Raw genomic sequence first — 22937 nt, 5'->3', positions numbered from 1 at the left:
CAACTTTTATAGGTTATTATCTGTGGCAAGAGTGTGGGGACTTGAAGGTCAGGTTATCGCTGTTTGTTTTGGCTTTGTTTTTCCTTAGGAGAAGGACAGGTGTTTTGTTTTCAAGATGTTTTTACAATTCAGTATTTGACTGGTGAGTTTCCAAACATGTCTGATTGCAAATCTCATGTGACAACCAGGGTTTCTGTATTTCTCATTTACCTTGGTTCCATCCTGAAGCTGAGGGTTCCTTAATGAGGATCTGCAAGCCCATAGTGATGCTAATCCCCCACGTGTCAAGTGTGAAAGGATAGTCTGCTAGTTGGGTTCATAGCACATTGTCTTTCCTTTGAGTACCATATAACACAGAATGAAGAAAGCATTACTTTTCTATTTTCTTTTATATTTTCCAATATTATTCTAGAAATTGAACTGTGATCTCATTTTTCAAACAACCTAAGTAAATGTGAGTTCATTTTTCTGAAAGTTGTGAATTTACTAGGTGAGTTAGGAACCTATGGCACATCTGTCCTACTCAGTGTACCCTTCACCTTGTGAGTGCAGGCTAGCCTGACAATGCCTCTCTTCACATACTCTTTAGATATTCTGTTGTTTCACTGGGAATGATGTTCTATCTCTCTCTCCCTTAATATTGGTGTTACTGTTGCAGTAGTAAGTAGGGGAGGTACAGTCAAAATGTATATTTAATTTTCTTTAATAGTGATTTGAACATCACATTTCTTAGTTGTATATGTTCAGGTCTTAATCCTCCAACCCTATCTATATGAATAATCACACTGAACTCACAGAACAATGGAACTGGATTTATTTAGTAGGAATTTGCTATGTAAGTGAAATCCAGCCCTCACTGTAATGATATGTATTTGCATATGTTACTTTCAAACATGGGAGTGCTTGAGGGGTTGTGATTTGTCGCTTTTAAGTGGCATTGTTATATAGATTCTGTAACTGCATTTCACTATTCTGATACAAAGAAACATTCTTCTGAAAACATATTTCTTGTTTCTTCCTTAAAAAAAAAAAAACAAAAACAAAAAAACACAATTATTTTTAGTTGTAAAGGCTTGGCATTGGATTTTGAAGATGGAAACTTCCTGAAGCTTGCGGAAGATGGAACAGTTTTGAGGTAATACTGACTACGTGTGTTTATTGTTAAACAAACATGAACATTTTATCCTCTTTTTGAAAGTCACCTCAGTTTTATTAAACATCTAAAATACTAGTTTCAATATATATTCATTTATGTAAAAACTTAAATACTCTTGGGTAAACTAGTGTTCAGTATCTCTTAATGTTATAAACTAGTATTTTCATAATATTTCCATATTAGCTGCTAGGAAGAATATATAATTTTTTATAAACATCTAAGATTGAGTGCATACTGATCTTGAAACTAAATTCACTTTTTTCAGTGGCTACCAATGTACTCTGTCCATTCTGCTAAGATCCAGGGTAAGGTTTTTCTTTGAATTCTGAGTAACTTGAGTCAATCAGTGCTAATGACTAACGTTAATGGCAGAGCAATTGTCTTTGTACCATACATATTCAGAATTCTTGCAGATTCTTTGCAGATACACTTAGCTTAAGTAACCTGAGGTAAATTAAGCATAGAAACTGACACTCTCACTTGGGGAAGTCTTTTTTTCCTCTTAAAATTAAATTTTCCCTTGAGTCATAATTTTAGTACATCTTTATTTCCTCCTTCCTTCTTTTTTTTTTCTTAAAAAAACAAACAAAAAAAAAGAAAAAAAACAACCATGAAGATGCTAGGGGAAATCAGATTTCACTGAAGCCTTGGAAGGTGTCCTTGCCCATGGCAGGGCACGTAGGAACTAAGTGATCTCTAAAGGTCCCTTCCAACACAAATTGTTCTATGATTCTATCAAATATGGAATGAAATATCTGTGAGTCTTTGTTATGTGTTCAGAAATTCAGTTAGTACTATGAATTTCAAAGAGCTATGTTTGGAATTCAAGACAAGAGGATATATTAATGTAAAGGGAAGAGTGTTATGGTATTAGTTACCCTGGCATTTCCTGCATTTCCTTCAAAACTGGATTATGTATGTTCTTTAGGGGCACAGTTTGATGGTCAAGTTAGGGGATTTTTAATTCCTGAAAAGGCTTGTACCTATTTCTGTGTTACATAGCTGCTTTGAAGGCTCAAACTAGAATTTTATCACAATCCTGCCCTGCATTCTGTGAATGTTACCAGGCTTCAGAACGGTGTATAGGCTTTCTGCTCTGTGTTTTATTGTTCAGTGTATATTGAAAGTTCAAGTATAATGTCCTCATACAATTGAGAACATTCGAGCAACACAGAGTGATTGTGTTAGGAGGTGAGGCACAGTATCCATGCCCTCAGCCAACCAGACCTTTGTGAACTAGAACTTATATTGGGGACTGTAGTGTATAAGTCAAAAGCTTAGGTCCTAGCAAACTTCAAACTGGGAACTCAAGTGAAGATAAACTTGCATGCACTTTGGTATTCAATTGCAGTTCATTACTGTTTACTAGATCTAGTCTGAATGTTTTTAACCTTTTGTTTTTCTCTTCATAATGCATCAAACAGGGCAAGCCATGGCACTAGGAATATGACATCTGAAGAGATCCTGGAGATTTATGGAAGGAGGGAATGGAAGCATTTTAGTACAGTCAGTGGAATGCTTTCCCGCTCAGGTAGCTACACCTCAGAATGTCCTGGTCTATGAAACTGCTTTGGCCCCTTCAGTGTTTATTATAGTGTTAGTTAATCCTAAATCTATATTAAAAAAATACTTGAGGTGAGAATTACTGAAATATGTGAGTGTTTGTGGCAAAGGTTGTTTTTATATTTTTAACCTGTAATATTTAAAATTAAATCAACAATTATAAGGCAAGTAATGAACAAGCTAAGTTTTGATTATAGGGATGGGCACATTGTTTCTTGTTGATCCAGTGAAATTCATAGTCTCAATCTCATTTAAGAAAAATTTTTTAAAAAAATCAAGTTTATCTTAATTGTTGACATGTTGCTGTCAGTGTTCTTACTTGAGGCCTAGCTGGAAGTGCAATTAACAGAGCAGGTATGGAAACACAACTGCTCATCTTGTGATGGCAGCTGTTTAATTTTAAAGGTCGGAGTCATGTTGTGAAGGCACTGTGATTAGATTTTCACTTTTACTAGCCACCTTGTACTTTATCTCAAATTTTCTTTAAGATTAGTAATTTTGAGTGATGCACAAAAAATGCTTGCTGTTAGTTGCATTGTCCTGTGTGATAGAGATATTCTTTGTCATTTTGCTGTCATAAATTCTTTTGTCATCCTTATGCTAAACTACAGGTAATCTGTTGCAGCTGGGCAGAAAAGTACCTCAGCTATATGTACAAAAGAAACATTTTGCATTCATTATTTAGTTCTCTTTCATGAATATTAGTCCTTGTTTTGCTGACTTATGTAATATATGTAAGAGACGGCACAGACAAGATCATTAATACAATGAAAGCATCACCTGTTAAATCATTTTTACTCCCAGAAAAGAATTGCTGAGTGTGACCTTAGTCTGAGATAAATATTTGTGCACTTCTGACATTTTTGTTCTGTTTTGGGGCATCATAGAATAATGTGAACATGCTTCCCACTGGGCTAAGTTTCTGTCTCTAGCATGTGTTTTCAAAGGACAGGACTATAGGAAGTCCATCCCAGCTTCTGTATTAGATGATTCAACCCAAATACCCAAGCACCACCAGAGGGTGAAATGAATCCAGAGAGGATCCTGTCTTCTTGCCCAGAAGCTAGACATTCAAGAATTTCCTTGTAAATTCTTTGTTTTAGACAATGAAGGAAAGACAAAATCTAAAGTTAAACAGGTTATGAGACACTTGTACAGTGTGCCATTCATAAACAACTGTAACATCAGAGTAGCAAGGACATTTTAGATAAGTTCTACAGCTAGAGATGCAGTTTTGTTGAAATCTGGGAATGCTGAAAAACCTCACTGAGAAGTGCTGAAACAATGCTTTTATTTTCCCATTTTGTTTCAATAATGTTTGAATAATCCTATTTGGTAAATAAAATGCATCTGTCCACTTTGTTTTGGTTCATTCAATTTTGACTTGTATTTTATAAGATGTTGCTTTCGAAGTCACTTGACATTTCTTACACTGTCTTTCACTTTATGACAAATTGTATTGTTGTGGCATTTTTCAAAATAAAACCACTCTGTTATCACTGAAGTGAAGCAATTCAACAGTCTCATAACAGAGTAGGTCAGGGTTAGCTAAAGGAAATATTTAGTCTGTGAAATCAGCAAGGGGAACGTAGCGCAATTCTCAGTAGCGCAGAGGAGAATGGTTAAAAAAAAAAAAAAAACTGCCAAATGGTTTCAATTCCCATTAATACCCTAAATTCAGAAGTTATTTAAGGAGGGCTGTAGTCAGTAAGAGTTGATCTGTCTTCTACCTGCATGTTTGATGAGTTGATGGTTGGCCTTGATGATCTTAGTGGTCTTTTCCAGCTTTAGTTATTCTACGATTCTATGTAAGACCCCTCAAATGTTTCTGAAACAACTTCTCGGACTCATAGTATTTACTACTGGGGAAATTGGTATTTTAGAATAGCTGAGCAATACTGCCTTGACTTTTAAGACTCATTATTCATTGCCATCTCTTCCACCATAACTTAGAATCTTAAAATGTTTCCTAAAAATCTTACTGCTTTGGTGTAAGGTAACTGTTGTCAACTGCCAATTATGAGAATCAGGAATAGAAGTAAAAGCTAACAAATGTATTATTAAGTTGGGAAACAAATAATGCTTATTATCATAAAATTCAAGGAACAGCTTGTAATACTATTTAAATATGTATTTATTTGTAACCATACAGTACGTATTTAAAAACTAGAGTTGTTTTTTTTTTTTTTTTTTTTCCTAGCCAAATACTATCTGTATGATAATTATTTTGATCTACCAGGAGCCCTCCTGTGTGCAAGGGTTGTGGACAGTTTAGATCAGGTAAGAACTGAGCTTTTTTAAATTAAATGTTCCATTATCTTTATCCTTTTCTGCCTCACTTGCTGTATGCATTCAATAGTGCATGCAAGTAATACATTCAGTGAAGTTAAGCTCTTTAGCTCTTCTTTCTTGTTTGAAATTTTTCATGCCAGACTTATCAAGGTATTAAAGCTGTCTCCCACATTACTTGTGACTAACTTGGCATGATCAGAGTAAATGTACTTCCACCAGAGGGCACAAATAGCTAGGATAAGAACAAATGAGTTATTTTCTCAAGCTTATTCTGTGGTATGGAGAATATTCTTCTTAAAAATCTTTAATTGTACTTGATGGTACTTGAATTAAATCTGAAGAATAGCATGGTTTACTAGTTTGCAAGAAATTTTAAATAGTTGAAAGCTGAATTCCAGCCTTTCTTCTTAAATGTGTTTTGTGTCTTAAGTGTGATAATCTGTGTGCATAGGTGTGAATAAATCTATGGAATACTGTGATTTTCCAGTTTTTTTTTTTTCTTCCTCTAAGCAATAAATTAAATTTCAAGGTGGAAAATGAAATTGCTCCAACTTTTTTCAGTGCTTCTTAGATATACAATGTAGCTTAGATCCTATCTTTGATATTTGTTATCATTTGATTCAGTTGAGTCAAAGAAGAGTTGAAACTTTAACTTGTAGCTGTAGAAAAGGGCTTTTCTCATTGAGTAAAATATCCATACCTCATTGACACTAAGATATAATCTACTGTCCAAAGGTACTAAAGTAATGCAGCACTTTGCAGACTAGAATTGAGAATTGTGAGATGGGTATCTGCAGTCCCTTGGAGTATCACCTAACTTGATTTTTTAGGCTTAGATCCAAAATAGCATACTGAGCAGATTGCTGTTTAAGTCCAACTGCTGCTTGAAGAGTTACCTAAAGCTAGCTTATTGGCAAACACTGAGGACAGATACGTCATAAGAATCTTAATTTTGTGCATGATTAATCTCATTCCTTGCCCACTCACAGCTTGGAATCCTCTCTCAGATGTCACATCTGTACTGTGTTGCTTTGTTTTGCAGTTAATTTAGACTTGGTACAAGTCATTTGGTGCTGGGGAGAAAGAGGATGGAGCTAAAATGTGGCTCAGCACACATGTAGTATGCTTACATGTTCTGTTACTAGTTTACAAGCTGGAGTACTGTCCCTGGAGCAGTGCTGTCTTTATCCAGAGAGAAACTCACAGCCTATTTTTCTACAGAGTTGCTAGAAATGGTTCAAGTATGTTCTTCAGCAGTTTCTTGAATATTTAACTGCACATTAGCTTAATTTCAGTACAGGGACTGCAGCAATTTTGTGAGATGTTACCATCAGCCAGATGATGAAGATGCAAGGCAGGAGGTTATAGCCTCTCCAGCACTTGTGCCCTAGACACATGCTGCAGTCATTAAGCTATTTTCATATGGTATCAAAATCATCACTTTTTAATTCCTTCTAACTCCTAAACAGAACTGTAGGCTTATATTTCCTCTTCTTGCAAGTTGTATTAGTAAAGGCTACTTTTCCTTAAAATTTCCAGAGAACATTCTAGGATTTGGAGAGTTTCCTATTGAAATAGACGGAGAACTACATTCCAATTCAAAATGTTTTCAGAGAAGAGCTGGATGCTGCACTGCTCTACTCTGTTAAAGATGTGTATGCATTTGATGAAGTTGTGTATGTTTTCAGGCAAATGAGAGAAGCTTCTCAAAATTTTGCATCTTTGCATTGAAGCTCTACACAAAATACATTTTGTCTGATACTTCAGCCAATGAAATCACTGCGTAGGCATGCTCATAGTTACCTCTCTGCTTTCAGGGAATTGGTCAGTTTTCTTTTATGTGCAGTATCTCTGGATTTGCAATAGGGTAGTTTTACAGTCATTTTGGTCTTCTGTAAAACCAAAGGTTTTGAGGGAAGCATACCACTTTTAAGTTTCTATCCACTTGTCCTCAGAACAATGCTCTTCAAAACTGTTAGCTTGGTGCACTGATTTTTAGAAGAAGCAAGCAAACAAAACAATGAAACAAAACAAAACAAAAAAAACAAGGCTAGAGTCAGCCACATGGAGTATATGTAGAGCTGGCAGTTGAATCTATCTAAGGTGATAATATAGGCTGCTGCTGTCACCACTAGACAGGCATTCCCTGACATCTCATGAATACAACTTTGGATAATGACCTTGCTTAGCAGTTAACTAAACTGATGTACAGAGTACTTTTTTTCTCTGACAGTCCTTTTTATGTATATCTGCAGTAGTTTGCATAAAAAATGGATTTAGGGGTGACGGGGGAAGCGATAACACTATCTTTCCTGCTCTTAATCTCTAAGGTGGTGGATCATAAGTAGGCTATCAATAGTGCTTGTCTGTCACGTGTGAAAGGCCTTGTTAGTGCTATTTGGTGGAGGTGAAATTAAGGGCAGACTTTTTTTCTTGAAGCCTCTGGTCAGATTAGGCCTGAAATAGCAGTTTGCTACAAATAAACTGCATGTCTTTAGATATTTTAAATTCATTTTCACTCTCTAAATACATCCTTCTCTAGAAAATGCCTTCTACTTACAAAATAAGTCTTTATTCAGGTACCAGTGCGGAGCTGAGCTGACAGATTTAGGACATAGAACTAAGCCATAAAAATCTGACAACAGTTGCATCAAAACTTAAGCTTAGGTAGATGTGCAAAGCCTGCAACAGTACTACAAAATACTTTCTATGGTGTAGAAACTGACATCTGCTTTATTGTTGCCCTGTACTTTGTAACTGAGCACCTCTTACAAGCTCAGTAACTAATTTTCTGCCCTATCATGTGCCTAGCTGTGTAATTGCACCTGTGTTTAAATCAATATTTTTAAAGTTTGTAGTGTTTGAGTCCCTGAGCACTCTGTGCTGCTTGAGAAGCTTTTTCTCTATCTTAATGAGACACTGGAAGGGCAACTGAGGTCAGCAGAAGTGCTTCTGCACCTGGACAGCTTTCTAGGAAAAGTGGGAGGCCGATCACATTGAAGATTGTTTTTCCCTCTCCTTCTGCCAGAGTAGGGGTTTGGCAACCTACAAAGCACAGTGCAGCACAGTGCTGCTCAGCCTGGCTTCTCTCTTAAGTATTTTATGTGGTGTTTAGGGTGGAGTTGTTGGCTGAAGAACATTACCACTATGTTGTAGTGAAAGTTTTTACAAGTTGCAATGGTGGAAGGTGACACCAGTGCCGGACTCAGCCTGTTAATTTAGTACAATGTCTGCAGCTCTAGGCATTAATTTTTCCTGGAAGTCAGCAGGACAGCTCATTCATTAAGTTGTTGTTCTATCTAATTGCCCCTCTTTGCTGAGGGTAAGGTTTTAGGCTACTTATTGAATAATTCAAAAGCAGGGAGAAGACCTGCCTCCTGTTATTCAAAGTTCACAGCTGAGTTCTGAGTCCTGATTCCTACTGTCCAGGACTGTCTCTTCTCCACTTCCAAAATACTTTTATTTATTAATGGCATTCTTCCCACTGTTTCAGTATAAAAGCTTGAAATGGCTGATACTTGATATAGTGACTAGATTCCTTTGACAATTACAGCATGATGGTCAGAAAAAATATGACTTCTGGAAGGACATGGTGGCTGCTATCCAGCATAATTATAAAATATCAGCTTTTAAAGGTAAGTAGGTTCACCAAAAACTTACTATAATAGCCAGAAATATTACGTATGCTTGCTGAAACAAATACATTGCTACCATACTGTAGGTTACTCAACGTAGCTTTTACTTATCAGGCTTCTAAGTTGTTCTATTTACACATTTATCCTGCTATCACTGGTATTCTTATTTTGTTCAGCTGGAGCTGTTTTGATATTTTTAACAGCACTTTTGATGTATTACCTCACTGACTTTAGAAGAAAAGTATTTGATTCATACAGTAATGTCAGCATTATTTGACTATATTTGATTCTATTCTTGGTGTTCTTGTATTTATGAATAAAATCAGATATGCACTGAAAAGAAAGGAAACTAATTTGATACATATTTTTAATAGTATTTTTTTTAATACGTTTTCTTTAGCCCTTTAGTTTTGGTTAGAATTCATTATGTATTGCATACGGACCATGCGTAGTTAGCTTCCTTTTTAAAAAATAAATTTTACAATAAGTTGTTATTTGGAAACATAATTTAAACCCTGATCCTTGAAATCATGTAAATAATCAATTTTACATATGTAGGAGTGTCTGCTTTTGTGTACATGTGTACACTTAAGTACATACCTACACATTGTACCTATTCGTATATGTAAGTGTGTAATCTGCATACAGATGTGTGATGTGACTTAATTCTTTTAAACTTGTATCAGAATAGACAATTTAATACACAGTTTTCTGTTATAAGGATTATGAGGGATGTGCACAGCAGAAGTAAAATATGAGAAGGTATTAAGTGATAGGCATGTTTTTTCTGGGGTGGGATAGGAATAGGTAGGGCTTTGTAAAATCAGTAGTAAGACAATACAGATTGTACACAGTACTTTAATGCATGAAAGTGCTAAACTCTGTCATGCATCATTTTGAAAGGCCTTGCAGTGGTCTTATTTTCTAATTAATAATGTGATCGAGTGGATGAACAGGAAAATGGAAGAATTGGATATTATTTCTTCCTGTTTGATTTACCTGTGATATTTACCTGAAGTATTGTCTTTTTACTTCAGGTCCCTCCTCTGTGAAATGGGAATAATAGTACTAATCTTCTGTGACAAGTTAATGCCAAAGACTTTTTCCTTCTGGTGCAAACTTAATGTAACTTTTTGAGGAAACTTAAAGCTGGCTCCATCCCAGTTTCTACATACCAGGAAGCCCCATGCTCTTTCTTAGCCCAGAGCCTGGACTAAAAAGCATAAACCATGTCTTGACTTAACTTTCTTCCTTCAGTGCCCTGTGAAGGGTTTAACCCATTAGAGAAAAGCAGAACTCATTTACAGTTAGTTGAAGTAAATTTTCTAAAGCAAGCTTATTAAATGGCCAGCTGGGGAGACATCAAGTTCCCAAGTTAAAATAGCATCTTGCTAGTGCCATTGTCAGTGATGGAGCAGAACGACTGACCATTTTATTTATTTGAAATTCGTGTTTGCATGTCACTTTGTTTCTGGTTTGTTGTCAGCACGCCCTTGTTTATCTTTGTCCCTTCTCTTTATCACATGAGTTCTTTGATCATTAGTCAGGTGTCTGATGGATTTTGCTTTTCATTGTCTTAGCCATGGTGATTGCCTTAGATAATGGCCCAACTATGTATTTTTTTTGGATGGCTATTTTAGATACCCATGATTGTCATGACTCTCAGTTTATGAAGGATATCAACTCACTCTGCTACTTATTCTTAAAGAAGTGAAGAACTGAGGCTTGCAGAAGAAGCCTGAGAAAGTTCCATGTAGTTTTGTTTTATTTGAATTTTGCTTTCTGAACTTCAAAAATTTCAGGCAGTCTATTAAGAAATACTATTAGGTAAAAACGTGATGTCAGATAGCAATGAACATAGGCATTTTTATTTTCAGAGAGGTCATTTTTTTAACCTAACAGTACATGCAAGGATGCCCTCTGCATAAATTACTCAGAATCCTTCTTGCCAATCTTTATTATTGGAATATTTTCCATCTTTAACATTATTAGTATTACTTTTTTTTCCACTTTGTTTATATTCTATTCTCAGTATAGACATCAGTAAAGAACAATTCAAAGGAATTGTCATGTGGAAATTATAATTAATATTATGTAAATATGTAAAAATTTCAGATTTGGTGCTTTTGATAGAAAAATTGATTGTTCCTGCAGGAGGAAGTTGCCTGCCTTCTTAGAGCATAATTTTATAAAATGTCTTCTCATAAAGACTGCTTTATTTCTCTTGCATTATTGTCTTTCCCCATCATTTTCCAATCATAACAGTAGCATCTATGATTAGGTAGGGAGAATGATACACTTGTAATGTTTGTAACACTAGATTTCATTTTGGAATTAGAAGGATCATGCCTGACATAGCAGCTAAAACTTTATAAACTGCCCATTTAAAAGCTTAGTGGGATATGCTGTCAGCTCTCAGGGGTACATGTGAAAAAACTGTCTTTGTTTGAAAGATATACAGCAGATGAAGAAAGTGCTAGATTGAAAAACTTCTTGTTTAATAACTTGCATTTTGAGTTTTGTTGTGTTGCATTGTTTTTTGTTTTTGTTTTTAGGTAATTGAGCAATATTCTGAAATGGCATGCTTGTGTATAAAAAGTATATACTTTCTATATACTTCAGGGAGAAAAGCTTTTTGGATCTTTATGAAATACTTTATTCTCTCCCCTAAACGTGTGCATGCAGACAAGTTTTTGATCACAGCTCTATGCTATAACTCTTTTGTGTAGGCAGAAGATAACTGAATTGTCAGTGATGTCTGCATTATGTTCTTTATATGTGACTTCAGAAACAACAAAGAGGAAAGATGCTTTTCTGCTCAAAAAAGAGGAATCTTCAAAAAAGACTGTAACACTAGGATTTCTAATGTTAATGTAGTCCAGTGAAGAAAGATTAGTATTTTTCTTAATTGTGAAAATGGTGGCAAAGATATAAGCTAGTAAATTTGTATTACATCTATTCTAAGATTTCCAGGTAAATTCATAAGTGATCATTTGGGTGCTTCATGTCTGATTATTTAAGAACTAATGAGGCTTGTCTCAATTTTTTTTATTATTATTATTATTATTATTTTTGTTTTTGCAAAGCCTTTGGAAGAGAATTTTCTACTATTACAGACTTTTATATTTTAATTTTAATCTCATGGGATTTTCTTCTAATACCACATCTGGAAAAAGATGTGGTTTTTGGAAGAGCTTTGTCTTCACATCTTCATGTGAAGAGGATTTTAAAAAAAAAAAAAAGTGCTTCAGAAACCCCCAGTTTTTCCTTTTGGCTGTTCTGTCTGAGCTGCGTGGCCATAATCTGCATTATGTGATTGTGTCCAACTCTTCCAAAGCCTGACATTCACTGGTGATAAAATTATTTTCCAACATCCTTCGCTTTTCCTATATTGTGCAATTAAACAGATTTAACTTATTTGAAGTACATATCTAAAAAATATGAATTAGCTTTTGTTTTAATAAGAGTCTTAAACACTTTCTCAGAGTTTCCTCTAAACAGTGAATCTATAAAGCTAAGCTAAATCTTTAAATTCTGCTTGTATCACAGTGTGAAGTGTAATCGCTAGCTCTTTGGTGCTGAGTGGTTTTGTTAATGGCTTAACATCAACAATTACGAAAAGCCTTCAAAAAGACAGGCCTGAGGTATGAAGTTATAGACTTGAACTGCTTTATGCTCGTTTGAAGAACAGAGACATTAAAACACAAAACCTGATTTAAAGTGGGTGGACAATGAAAATAAGTTAACCTAATTTTTAAGAATACTGTCGAGGCCTAGTTTCTTGTGCTATCAAATTGGGATCACAGGACAGGTGCTGAGCACCAAGGGTCTCCAACAATTTTAAACTCTTTGACCGGGAACTGTCATGTTTTAAACTCCACTTCATAATCTCTCTGTTTCTGAAATAAGTGTTAAATTGTTTGAATGGTTTATTTTATTTTTTTTTAAAAAGGTGTTTCTTAGGAGACTTGTAATTAATAGATGAGGGCAGACAATTCACTGAAATGTCTTAAGTGTTAGTTTAGCTTGAAAGAAAATTATTATGAGATTACTACTTATAAACTTTGGTACTGTCCACTGCATTATTTTCATGCAAACGTAGAACATTTATTATGGTAGTACCTACTTTCTTCCTTAGTCTACTTGGCCGCTAAAATAAGACTATCTCATATTACTCTCTCTTTTAGCACTTAATAGTCTAAGCCATCTGCATCCTTATCCAGTAGCACTTAATAAAAGGAGCAAACCAATTTTGCAGTTACTTTTTTAGAAGTTCTTTTCAGTTTCCAAAGTATTTAGCTTTTCTAACGATGTATCAGCCTAAAGGTGCTCTCACTTTTTTTATTAATCCCAAGGTATTTTCATGTACTTAGGAAACTGTTTCAAATGTGCAAAATGTAATAAGCCTCAGGTTTCCCTTTCATGAAGAAACGATGATATCACAAAAAAAATTCAAACATAAGCCTATTTACTTTCAGTGCAAATGATTAAAAACATCCATTAAAAAGTTTAAAATAACAGTTTGAATTGATAAGCTTTGGATATATATATATATAATAGTTAAAGCATATAAATGGTAACTTGTCATTGAAGAGACATGTTTTGATAATTTATAAACACTAATGCTATTGAGCTAGCTTACATTATACCATTAACTTTTTACTGTGCCATAACAGACTAATGTACTATGTAGTGTTTGAGAGACATGAGTGTATGTAGACACGCTAAGCAAATAGTGTGTCTCCAGACAAATTTACTGTGATTGAGGTCCTTTTACCTTGTAAGTAAAATATAATTCCAAGATTATTATTTTTATCTCTGAATACTGTATTTCTTTAAAACACAACTTGGGAGCAAATTTTGTCTCCAATTCAGGAGTGGTAAAGCTGTTTTGATTTTTGTATCAGCATGCATGTGAACATATGTTCTCCTGAATTTAGTTTTAGTGTACTCCAATCATCATCGTTTTATAGAATGTTAATTAGGAGCTTAAAAAAAAAAAAAGTCAAACTAGTTTTTTACTGTAATTTACAAAATGTGTCAAACAGCTGTGATGGAAACTCTGTGCAGCCTGGTCTAGGATTAGAGATGCAAGGTGGCCCTGCATGCAGCAGGAAGGTTGGAACTTGATGATTGTTGAGGTCCCTTTCAACCCAAGCCATTCTATGATTCTATTAAACTTGAGGGGAGGGTGCAAAGAAGATAGAGCCAGGCTCTTTACAGCAATGCCTGGTGCTGGGACAAGAGGTAGTGGGAATCTCCTGTGATCCATTTTGTGCCATCTGAACGTCAGGAAACACCTCTTTACTGTAGTACTATAGTATGCTGTAACTGATGGAGCAACGGAACAGTTTGCTGAGCGGTTGTGGAGTCTCTTTCCTTAAAGATCTTTAAAAGCTGTATGGGCTTGGTCCAGGGCAACCCTCTGCTTGAGCAGTGGGATTGGACCAGATAACCTCAAGAGGTCCCTCCCGTCCTTAATCTTTCTGTGATTTCTACATTTCAAGTCTGGTTGCTTTTCTCTATTGTTAGAGGTCTTAGATCTTCAGTAATATTATGATTTCTAAATCTACCTTTCTCCAAGGCTGATTTATCATTAATAGGAAAAGCTGAACTGACTTACAAGTGACATATTATGTACTGTTGTCAAGTTTTGTTTTTTTGACTCTTGTTTGATAGCTTAAAGATGAAGATATTTGAATAGAAGGCTAATGGTAAACAAGTGTATTAACTGGTTATTATGATGACCATGTTGTGTCTGAAACGGTTTACTTTTGAATCAGCTGAAGGTATCATTCAGTGTACCCGAGTATGGTCTAGAGTCTTGGAATGGCTACTTTACCTGTTAATGAGAAATTATATTTAGAAATTCTGATTTACCCCCCCCTTTTTAATGAAGAGAGATAGACAGGTGTATTATGTTAATTCATAAAATTTTAATGTTGCATTCAGTTGGACAATTGATCATTGTTCAAAACAAATTTTCCATGACAAGTTTCTAAAAACTTAGAATATTTTTCTACTAGTTTTGGACCAATTGCTTTACCTTCTCACTGTCCTCAGTTTCTGTTGCAAAATTGAAGTTACATGACCTGCTAAGGACATATTACATCAGTGCCCAGTTAAAATGTCCTGAAGGAGAGTGTGTCAGGACATTGTAAGTGGGATGTTGTTAGATTTGAGCAAATAGGAAACCTGAGAAAGAAGAATGAACATATTCAGAGGAATAGAGACCATTGGATTCTGAATTTGGCAGCTGGAGCCACACTTGATCATTCTCCATGAGATCAATGACAGCACTGCCAGAGGCCTGGTCAAGGTATCCTTTCTGGTATTCATCATAAGTGTACATGACTGGGGAGCCATTTTTATAGAGTGCAACCCAAACATTTGTTCCTTTTGCATGTACGTGATAGGAGAAGTAGTATAGTCCAGGGATCCTACAGGTAAATATTCCTGTCCTGGGATCATAGTGTTGCTGTCTGTTGTACAAGATTTTGTCAAATTTGATGGGGACTGTTGCCCCAGGGTAGGCTTTTGAGAGAATGACAGTGAAGGCAGACACTGGCATTCCTGTGAGAGCTTGATTTGCTCCTGCTTTCATGAAAGACATTCCTGATAGTTCTCGAGACTCTCCTTTAACATAATCTTTTGGGATTGTGGCTTGGCCAGGGGGACCAGGAGGACCTGGAGGACCTGGCAAGCCAGGCTCTCCGCTGTTGCCTTTAGGCCCAGGAGGTCCAGGTGGTCCCATGGGTCCTCTTAAACCTTTTGTAGCAATACCTGCTGGGCCTGGCAGTCCTGGTGCTCCTGGCTCACCTTTTGCACCAGGGGCTCCTGGCATGCCAGGGGGACCAATGGGACCTCTGATCCCAGGTATTCCTGAAGGTCCTCTTGGGCCTTGTTCACCATTAATACCTGGCACTCCTTTAACTCCTTGTGGTCCAATTGGACCAGGCAAGCCAGGTAGGCCAGCATGGCCAGTGTCACCTTTTTGACCAGGGAGACCTGGATGTCCCTTAGGACCAGCAGGACCCTGCTCACCTGGGTATCCTGGTTTTCCATCTAATCCTGGTAGACCTCTTTCACCCTTGGCTCCTGGGAATCCTGCAGGGCCTGCAGGGCCCATGTCACCTTTGGGTCCAGGTAAGCCATTCTCACCAGGCAAGCCTTTGAGTCCTTGAGGGCCCATATTTCCTGGTGGCCCAGCAGGACCTGGTTCTCCTGGCACACCAGCTGGGCCTTGGTCTCCTTTAGGTCCTGGAAAGCCAGAAGGTCCTTCAGGTCCTCTGTGTCCCTTCATCCCTGGCAATCCTGGCTTTCCAAATCCTGGGAGACCTGGGGATCCAGGCAAGCCTGCAGGTCCAGGGAATCCTTTGGCTCCAGGGATGCCTGCTGGTCCTGGTGGTCCCATTGGCCCAGGCTTGCCGATGCCAACTTCTCCAGGTTCTCCTGGTGGACCCTGGGGGCCTGGGATACCAGCTTCTCCACGTGCCCCTGGTAGACCTCTGTCACCTTTCATACCTGGCTGACCTGGAAGGCCGTTTTCGCCAGGCTTCCCTATCCCAGCAGGGCCAGGGAGACCTTGGGGTCCCTGTGGGCCTGGAAGACCCCTGTTACCTGGGCGGCCTGGAACGCCAAATCCCATTTCTCCTTTTTGTCCATTTATACCAGGAACACCTGGTTCTCCTTTCTCACCAGGGAGGCCTCTTGGCCCTTGAGCTCCTGGAGGGCCCTGTGGTCCTGGCTTTCCAGGGACAGACAGTCCTGCGGGGCCAGGAGTTCCGGGGGGTCCTTGTGGCCCTCTTGCTCCTGGGAGCCCAACAGGTCCAGCTTCTCCTTTCTCACCATTTAATCCTCTTTCTCCTGGCTTCCCTGGTAGACCTGGCATGCCTGGTTTTCCAACAGTGGAGAATCCAGGTGGTCCTGGGGGACCAGGGGGACCTTGGGGACCGGGGCTTCCAAACCCAGGCTTTCCTGCAGGACCTGGTTGTCCTCTTGGTCCAATAGGGCCTGGAGGACCAGGAGGGCCTTGTTCACCCCTCATCGGCACACCTGTATGAGAAGAAACAAGGTCAACCATAACATTTTGTAGAATCATGTAAGTTGTAAAAGCACTTCCAGATTTGCACGTTTATTGCATGGTGAATTTGGGCTTCATTTGGGCTTCACAGAAATCAGGCGTTTAACATCACTGTTGTTCACTCAGAACTTGAGCTGACTTTCACAGCAGAAGTGACCTAAGAGTCTCATATGAATATACAACAAGTGTAGATATGCTGGGAGTTGTAATGTGAGCTATGATGCCTTTACAATTTTTTTACATCAATACATTTAGAGTAAAAAAATTCAAAATATAGTGTACAAGTGAATGCAAAGCATTAAGGAGTAAAGGAAACATGATTTAGCAAGTTAAGAATTGCATCTTGATAAATGAAAACAGGATATTTCCAATAGAACTACACTTTTTTTTCTAAAACTACTTGTTGCCTTTTCTCCTTACCGTCCACAGTGAGACATAACTCTGGTGTTGTGTTGTTTTTACTTGTTTTATCTTTTTGTAATCATATGAATGTTATATTCTGAAGTATTGTCATCTTAAAGAATTGTGTTTGCTGTAAAAATTTCACACAGTGACAAGATAACTGATGTTTCACTGTAGTGTAGTCAGAGCTCAAGTTCTTTGGAAAAAAAAAACAAAAAACAAAAAACACCAACAGATAATGATCTTTTCTGTCTTAGCTGTCAACAGCAGGTGGAGCCACTTAGCCAAATGTCACAAGTAGAGGAATAAGCAAGCTCAAACTGTTTTCTCTGTACTTTATGGGAAATTTATTGTTTCCTATTGGAATTAGGATGATGATTTGTAAGATATTACAGAGATCAACATGCACATTGTGAGCCTATTTCACTGTTTTGCAGCAGCTCATACCACTGTAAAACAAAGTACCAAAGTTATGATGAATGCTAATTTAAGAAGGCATGCAAAAATCATACTCTGAGGTGTATAAAAATAGCCTGGATTCTGATTTTCTGATGGCAGTTTATTCAGCTTGTTGCTTATTTAGAAAAAGTTAATTAACAATTGATCAGCTAAAGTTCTATTTGAGTCTTAGAAAAACAACAGAGCAAATCTGTGTGTGTATATGTGTATGTATTTTACATATATATATATATATATATGTATGTATGTATGTATGAAGGTATGTGCAATGAATATTTTGCTGTCTTTAGGAAACCAGAGTTTGTTATCTAATCTGTGGCTACTTTTGAATCAAATGAGATGGAAGTAGAAATATATATATTTTTTTAATAAAGAATATAATAAAGAAGAAAAGCTGTCAAATGTCAAATCAAATGGGTTTCATGTATCTGCAAGGTTGCTTTCTTCCTGTATTACTAGGGAAATTGTTATTACCTATCAACTACAGATAGTAATTTTTTTATTTTTTTTGCCTTTGTGTAAAGGCAGCATAAATGCATACTGTTTTGTTTTGCATACATTCCTATTTCATTCTTCTTAAGCCAGAGTTAAGAAAACATGGGCAAATCAAACCAAAACTTTGATGCAAGCACCTAAATGAGTTGCTGACCTTGCGATGTTCCAGTTGTAAAATGGGGAAAAATCTGAATATGTTTTTACATCAGTAGCATGAATTCTACTTCACTGAATTCAAAACCAGGCATTTACGTGCTTAATTTGCTAGAAGGCAACTGTAACCCCAACGAGGTGTACTTTTTTTTATAACTCAGGGAAATAAGTCCATCCTACCATGTGTATTCGGTTCTTTAGGAATTGAAGTGAGTTGAATTTCTGCAGTGAAGTAGCACTGATATTATTCAGCGATTTTTCAGGTAACATGCAGTTATTACACTTGACCTAACTGGAGGGTGGGAGGAGCAAATGTTTCAGGCATTAGTTTCAAAATGCTTCTCTTCACTGTTTTTTCAGTTTGTTTTAGGTGCAATTTTGTATATCTTAGTTTTGTAAAGTGATGTGTGCTGCCTTTAGCAAAAGCTTCAGTATCTCTTGCAAATGTTATTGTGGACATTTTCTATGAGAAGCTGAAAAATGTGCTCATTTCAGATTTAAATATCTGGTGATTGCACTGTCTTAGAGACAGCAGAAGACAGATGGTCACATTAATGAAGTATAGGTTTTACCAAGAAAATTGAAGCAGTGGTTAACTACTCTTTTATGTGTCTTGGATGTATAAATCAACTTTACATCAAGGCTTGTCAAAAGCAGTCAAACCTTATTTTTGGATAGAGCTAAGTTTCAAGACTTCAGCATGACCTGCAGTAAAGGCCTACTAGCTTAAACATTGTTGAACTGTCACATTTAGTTCTGTAATTATTTTCAACCAGGACTTTTCACAAAGAGTTCAGGACAATGAGCAAAGGATAATGTTCTACAATACTAATACATATATATACTTATATATATATATATATATGCTTCAAACCCAAAAAGTCAGAAGGATCATGAGGTCCCGCTTTCACAGTCTATATTCATACTGAAAATCAAGATCGAGTGAGCTTTTGCCCTTCTGCTCCACTATATACATACATATACACACTATACTATGGTGTATATATATATATATATATATATATATAATTACATATATTAAGCCCACACTAGAAAAGAAAGTATATTCTGACAGGAGAGCTGTCAAGAAAAAATATCAAATTGTTTTGCAATTTCTTCAATTTAGATAAAGCTTTAATAGATTTCAGTTGCTAAGATAAGCATATTCTGGAATTATATGCAATATTGCATTTGTTTGCTAATCTAAAGTTAAAGAAAATATTATTTGTATTTTTAGGATCTACGAATGTCTTTCGCAGATCTGGCATTTTTAATCTAGTGATGGAAAATTTTACCTTTAGAATTTTTCTTTGTTTTAAAGTAAATGTATAGAAATATTACATTCTAGTTCTGCGTTTATGCTATGTTCTTTTAAGTACTAAGCGCTAATATGGAAGAGGGAGTATGCATATAAATTGAGGCAGTTTCAAGTTCTAAAATTTTTCCCTCCTATTGACTATCCATGTCTCACTCCATAATTTGCCTTTTCTGTTGGTTCTGCTGTGGCTGCAGTAAAGGTTAGTTTTTCAGTAGCTACATTTGTTGCACAGCAGGCCCTCACACCTGCACTGATCTGTAATGAATATGTATGCTGAAGTTGCTTCTGCCGGACAGAAAAGCAACTGAGAGCTACAAAGGCAGTTTTAGTTTGATGTTGAGGCAGATCTACTAGAATGTGAAACTTGCCACCTGCAGAAATGAGCATAGGACTATCAAGCACCTAACAGATGTTGTCCTGGGTTACTAATTTAGGCCCAGACTAAAATTTTGATTCCAGGCTGCTCTTTGACAATGCTATGGAAAACGAAAAGAATACGCTACTAAATCTAGTACTAAATCACTAGAAGATGCTGTACAGTGAACAAATATGAGAAATAAGCTATAATTAAGATCTTGACATGTGCTACTTGAGCTACTTGCATAAGGAGCAACTCCCTAGACAATACAATCAGAGGTATTAATTTGGTTTTGCAGTCTCTTGTTTAATTCTTCCATGACTATCTCAGGTTATAAACAATGATTCTGTAACACAGTGAGCCCTCTTAAATCTCTTCTAAAATGTATCTGTAGGATGCTTGTTTTCCAGGCTGGGAAACAGCAGTTATTGTGTAGTCTTTCATTTTGATATTTTGTCACCAAACATGAAGATTTGTAAGACTTGTATCTTAAGTCTGTAAAAATGTAAACTATTGCCGCTTCTGTAGTTTGGTGAATATTCTTTGCTCCCTTTCCTAAACAGTCAGCATTTCACAATTGTCACAGGTCTATATCATCATTATTTAGATTAAGAGGCTTAATGCAGATTAGATTCTCTGTTAATATAATGTGAAATATTAGTTCAGGACAGTTTCTTTCTTTCTTTCCCCTTTCCTTTTACCCCTTTTCCTATTTAATTTGAACCTTCTTTTTCTTCTTAATTTGTTATTTTATATTTTATTTCACTTCTGTCCCCCGCCCCCCCCCCCACACACACACACACTTCCTTTCCCAGTGTTTTCTGTAGACTTTAAAAAAAAAAAAAAAAAAAAAAAAAAAAAAGTTGCCTTGAGTAGAATAGAATTAAGTGAAGTGTGGTAGAAGATGATAAAGTACATAGTATACTTTGCATGAAAAAAATAATATAATAGTGAATAAAATCACAGGAAAACACTGTGATCAGGTATTGGGAAAAGAAAGTGTAACTTTAACCTTCTGGGAACTCCAGCTAGTAAGTCATAGCAGTACCTGTTCATGTATCTAAATTCAGTCTGAGAGTGCTGGTAGGATTACAGAAATTCCTTGTGCTGAAGGCAAGAGATAAAGCTATAATAGTGTTTTGGTGCAGCCCAGAAGAGCATTTTGAGTAGGTAAGTTTCCCAGCCATGCTGCTTTCATTTGTTTCTCACTAGAGAGGATTTTTGGAAAACATGGCCTGGAGGCAGTTTGAGTGAGACTATAGCAGCATCTTTGAATTCAGTATGTACTGCTCTTGTGTATCCAGTCCATAGGATTTGGCTAGAGCTACGCTGAAATGAAACCTCATAAAGGAGGATAATATGGATGCTGCGTCCTGAGGAACTACTCTTCTGCTCTCCAGATCTGCTTTTGTTTTCTAATGCAGACTTAAAATGTTCCTTTTCTAATGAAGTGTCCCTCCAGCAGTTATTGTGTAACAGAAAGTTTATGCAAGTGTGCATCTTTATCAGTGGGAGGTAACCTCCTGTGTCACTGCCAATTCTTTCTGCAGTGATGAACTTATTAAAGTAAGCTGAAACTGTTTTAGTTTTTTTTTTTAGTATTAGTTTCATACCAGTTATACAAACAGTAAGCTTTTGTTCATGTGTTGACCCACTAGAACTTATTTTATGCTAGTTTATTATTTAAAAAAAAAAAATAGTAGACTTACCTTGACTCTTTACATTGAATGGTAGAAAGTGTGGTGGTCCCTTGATGCTGGACTGTTTCTGGTATCGCTCGGAAAAGTATCCATCGCTACCATGGACGATGTTTAGACAAAACAGCAGCAGTAAGGATATTTGTAAGTGCATGTTTCCAAATCCGTTCTCTGTTAGAAAGGGAAGAAAACAGTGTTTTAAGTAGAAGTTGATGAGTGTCTTTTGCATAAATTGGCAGGAGTCTCACTTTTAGAAAAAATAATCATTTTAAATAAGTGGCAGCCTACTTGAAACCACTGACTTCAGTACTAGAAAACTAGAAAACAGTAGTAATTTTTCTAGTTACTCCGGAGCCCAAAAACTAAGTTCAGGAGTCACATATATCAGAGCTCCTGGAATGAAGAAAAGGTTTCATTGGTAATATGTAGGCTATATACCATGATGTTATTGCCCCTGTCTAATGCTATAGTAAATTCCAGCAAGTATAAAGTTCTGGTTCCTTCAGCATCCGTGGCAAAAATCTCACATTGAAATGAGGTTTTTGTTTGCAACCTATTGAATAATCCCAGTAGCAGTAAGGAGGCTGATGCTGGCCATTAAATATCAACTCTCTTGCAATCCCTACTAGACAACATATCCTATAGATTTTAGCAACAAAACTCACATAGAATGAAATGAAATAATAACATACCAAATGTTGTGGAGCTCCAATGCAAGGCAGTAGAGTGGCAAATCCCCCTCTAGTGAGGAGTTCTTCTGCCACTGGTGAGTAAGCAGAAGCTGATGATTTCAAGTGTCACCCTTGAATATTTATACGATTTTCACCCTAGTTTGGTGACTGCTGGACGTAAGCTCCTCCCCAAGAATCAGTAAGCAGTAATTATCTGTGTGTATATGTGTTTTTTTTAGGAATGGGAGAAGCTATTTTTGGTAGGGATTTTAGGTCTTGTTAAGCCTTTTTTTATTATTTCTTCTTCTCTTGGACCTGTTGATGAAATTGTACTGCCTGTTGTTCGTATTTTCAAAAATTTTGTATCCTTTCTGGTTTTAGAAATGAGAAAGGTTACAATGGAAAAACTTGTAAGTAAGGTTTATCATTTTAGGTGCTTCATTTGGATTTTTCAGTGAATGTTTTAACTAAAGAATGCATATTTTGAACTTTGAGGTGTTACTTACAGGAGTACTCCTCTGAGATTATGTGAATATTCACTGAGGTACAAATAGACAATCAGTTTTAAGATGTTAATTTGAGAGTTGTGTATGAATCTGAAGATTAATTTTAACCAGTTATTGTATTCAGAGATTGTCTCCAAAATTGTATTTCT

The 22937-nt window shown here is 36.6% G+C and overlaps 2 protein-coding genes across 4 annotated transcripts in view; one reads left to right on the top strand and one right to left on the bottom strand.

The window, feature by feature from the left end:
- Positions 1 to 22937, top strand: part of NT5DC1 (5'-nucleotidase domain containing 1) — a 126050-nt gene that overhangs the window by 2643 nt on the left and 100470 nt on the right. The window contains exons 3-6 of the mRNA XM_085217441.1: positions 1064 to 1135; positions 2581 to 2687; positions 4920 to 4999; positions 8565 to 8646. Coding sequence (XP_085073567.1) covers positions 1064 to 1135; positions 2581 to 2687; positions 4920 to 4999; positions 8565 to 8646 — 341 coding nt within the window. The remainder of the gene's footprint in view (positions 1 to 1063; positions 1136 to 2580; positions 2688 to 4919; positions 5000 to 8564; positions 8647 to 22937) is intronic.
- The window catches only part of COL10A1 (collagen type X alpha 1 chain), a 38501-nt gene continuing 30136 nt past the window's right edge, over positions 14573 to 22937 (bottom strand). Inside the window, exons 1-3 of one of the 3 annotated variants that reach the window (XM_085217440.1) lie at positions 22304 to 22428; positions 21624 to 21782; positions 14573 to 16701 (exon numbers count right to left, since the gene is read on the bottom strand). In XM_085217440.1, coding sequence (XP_085073566.1) covers positions 14819 to 16701; positions 21624 to 21765 — 2025 coding nt within the window. In that variant the 5' untranslated portion in view covers positions 21766 to 21782; positions 22304 to 22428 and the 3' untranslated portion in view covers positions 14573 to 14818. Of the gene's footprint in view, positions 16702 to 21623; positions 21831 to 22303; positions 22429 to 22937 lie in introns of those variants that run through there. The other 2 variants (XM_085217439.1, XM_010707511.4) reach the window with 2 other exon arrangements.

Source organism: Meleagris gallopavo, chromosome 2, assembly GCF_905368555.1.
Source record: "Meleagris gallopavo chromosome 2, MGAL_WU_HG_1.1, whole genome shotgun sequence".
Classification (NCBI taxonomy): domain Eukaryota; kingdom Metazoa; phylum Chordata; class Aves; order Galliformes; family Phasianidae; genus Meleagris; species Meleagris gallopavo.
Note: the sequence above shows the minus strand (reverse complement) of the source record. Positions and strands in the feature narration are given on the sequence as shown.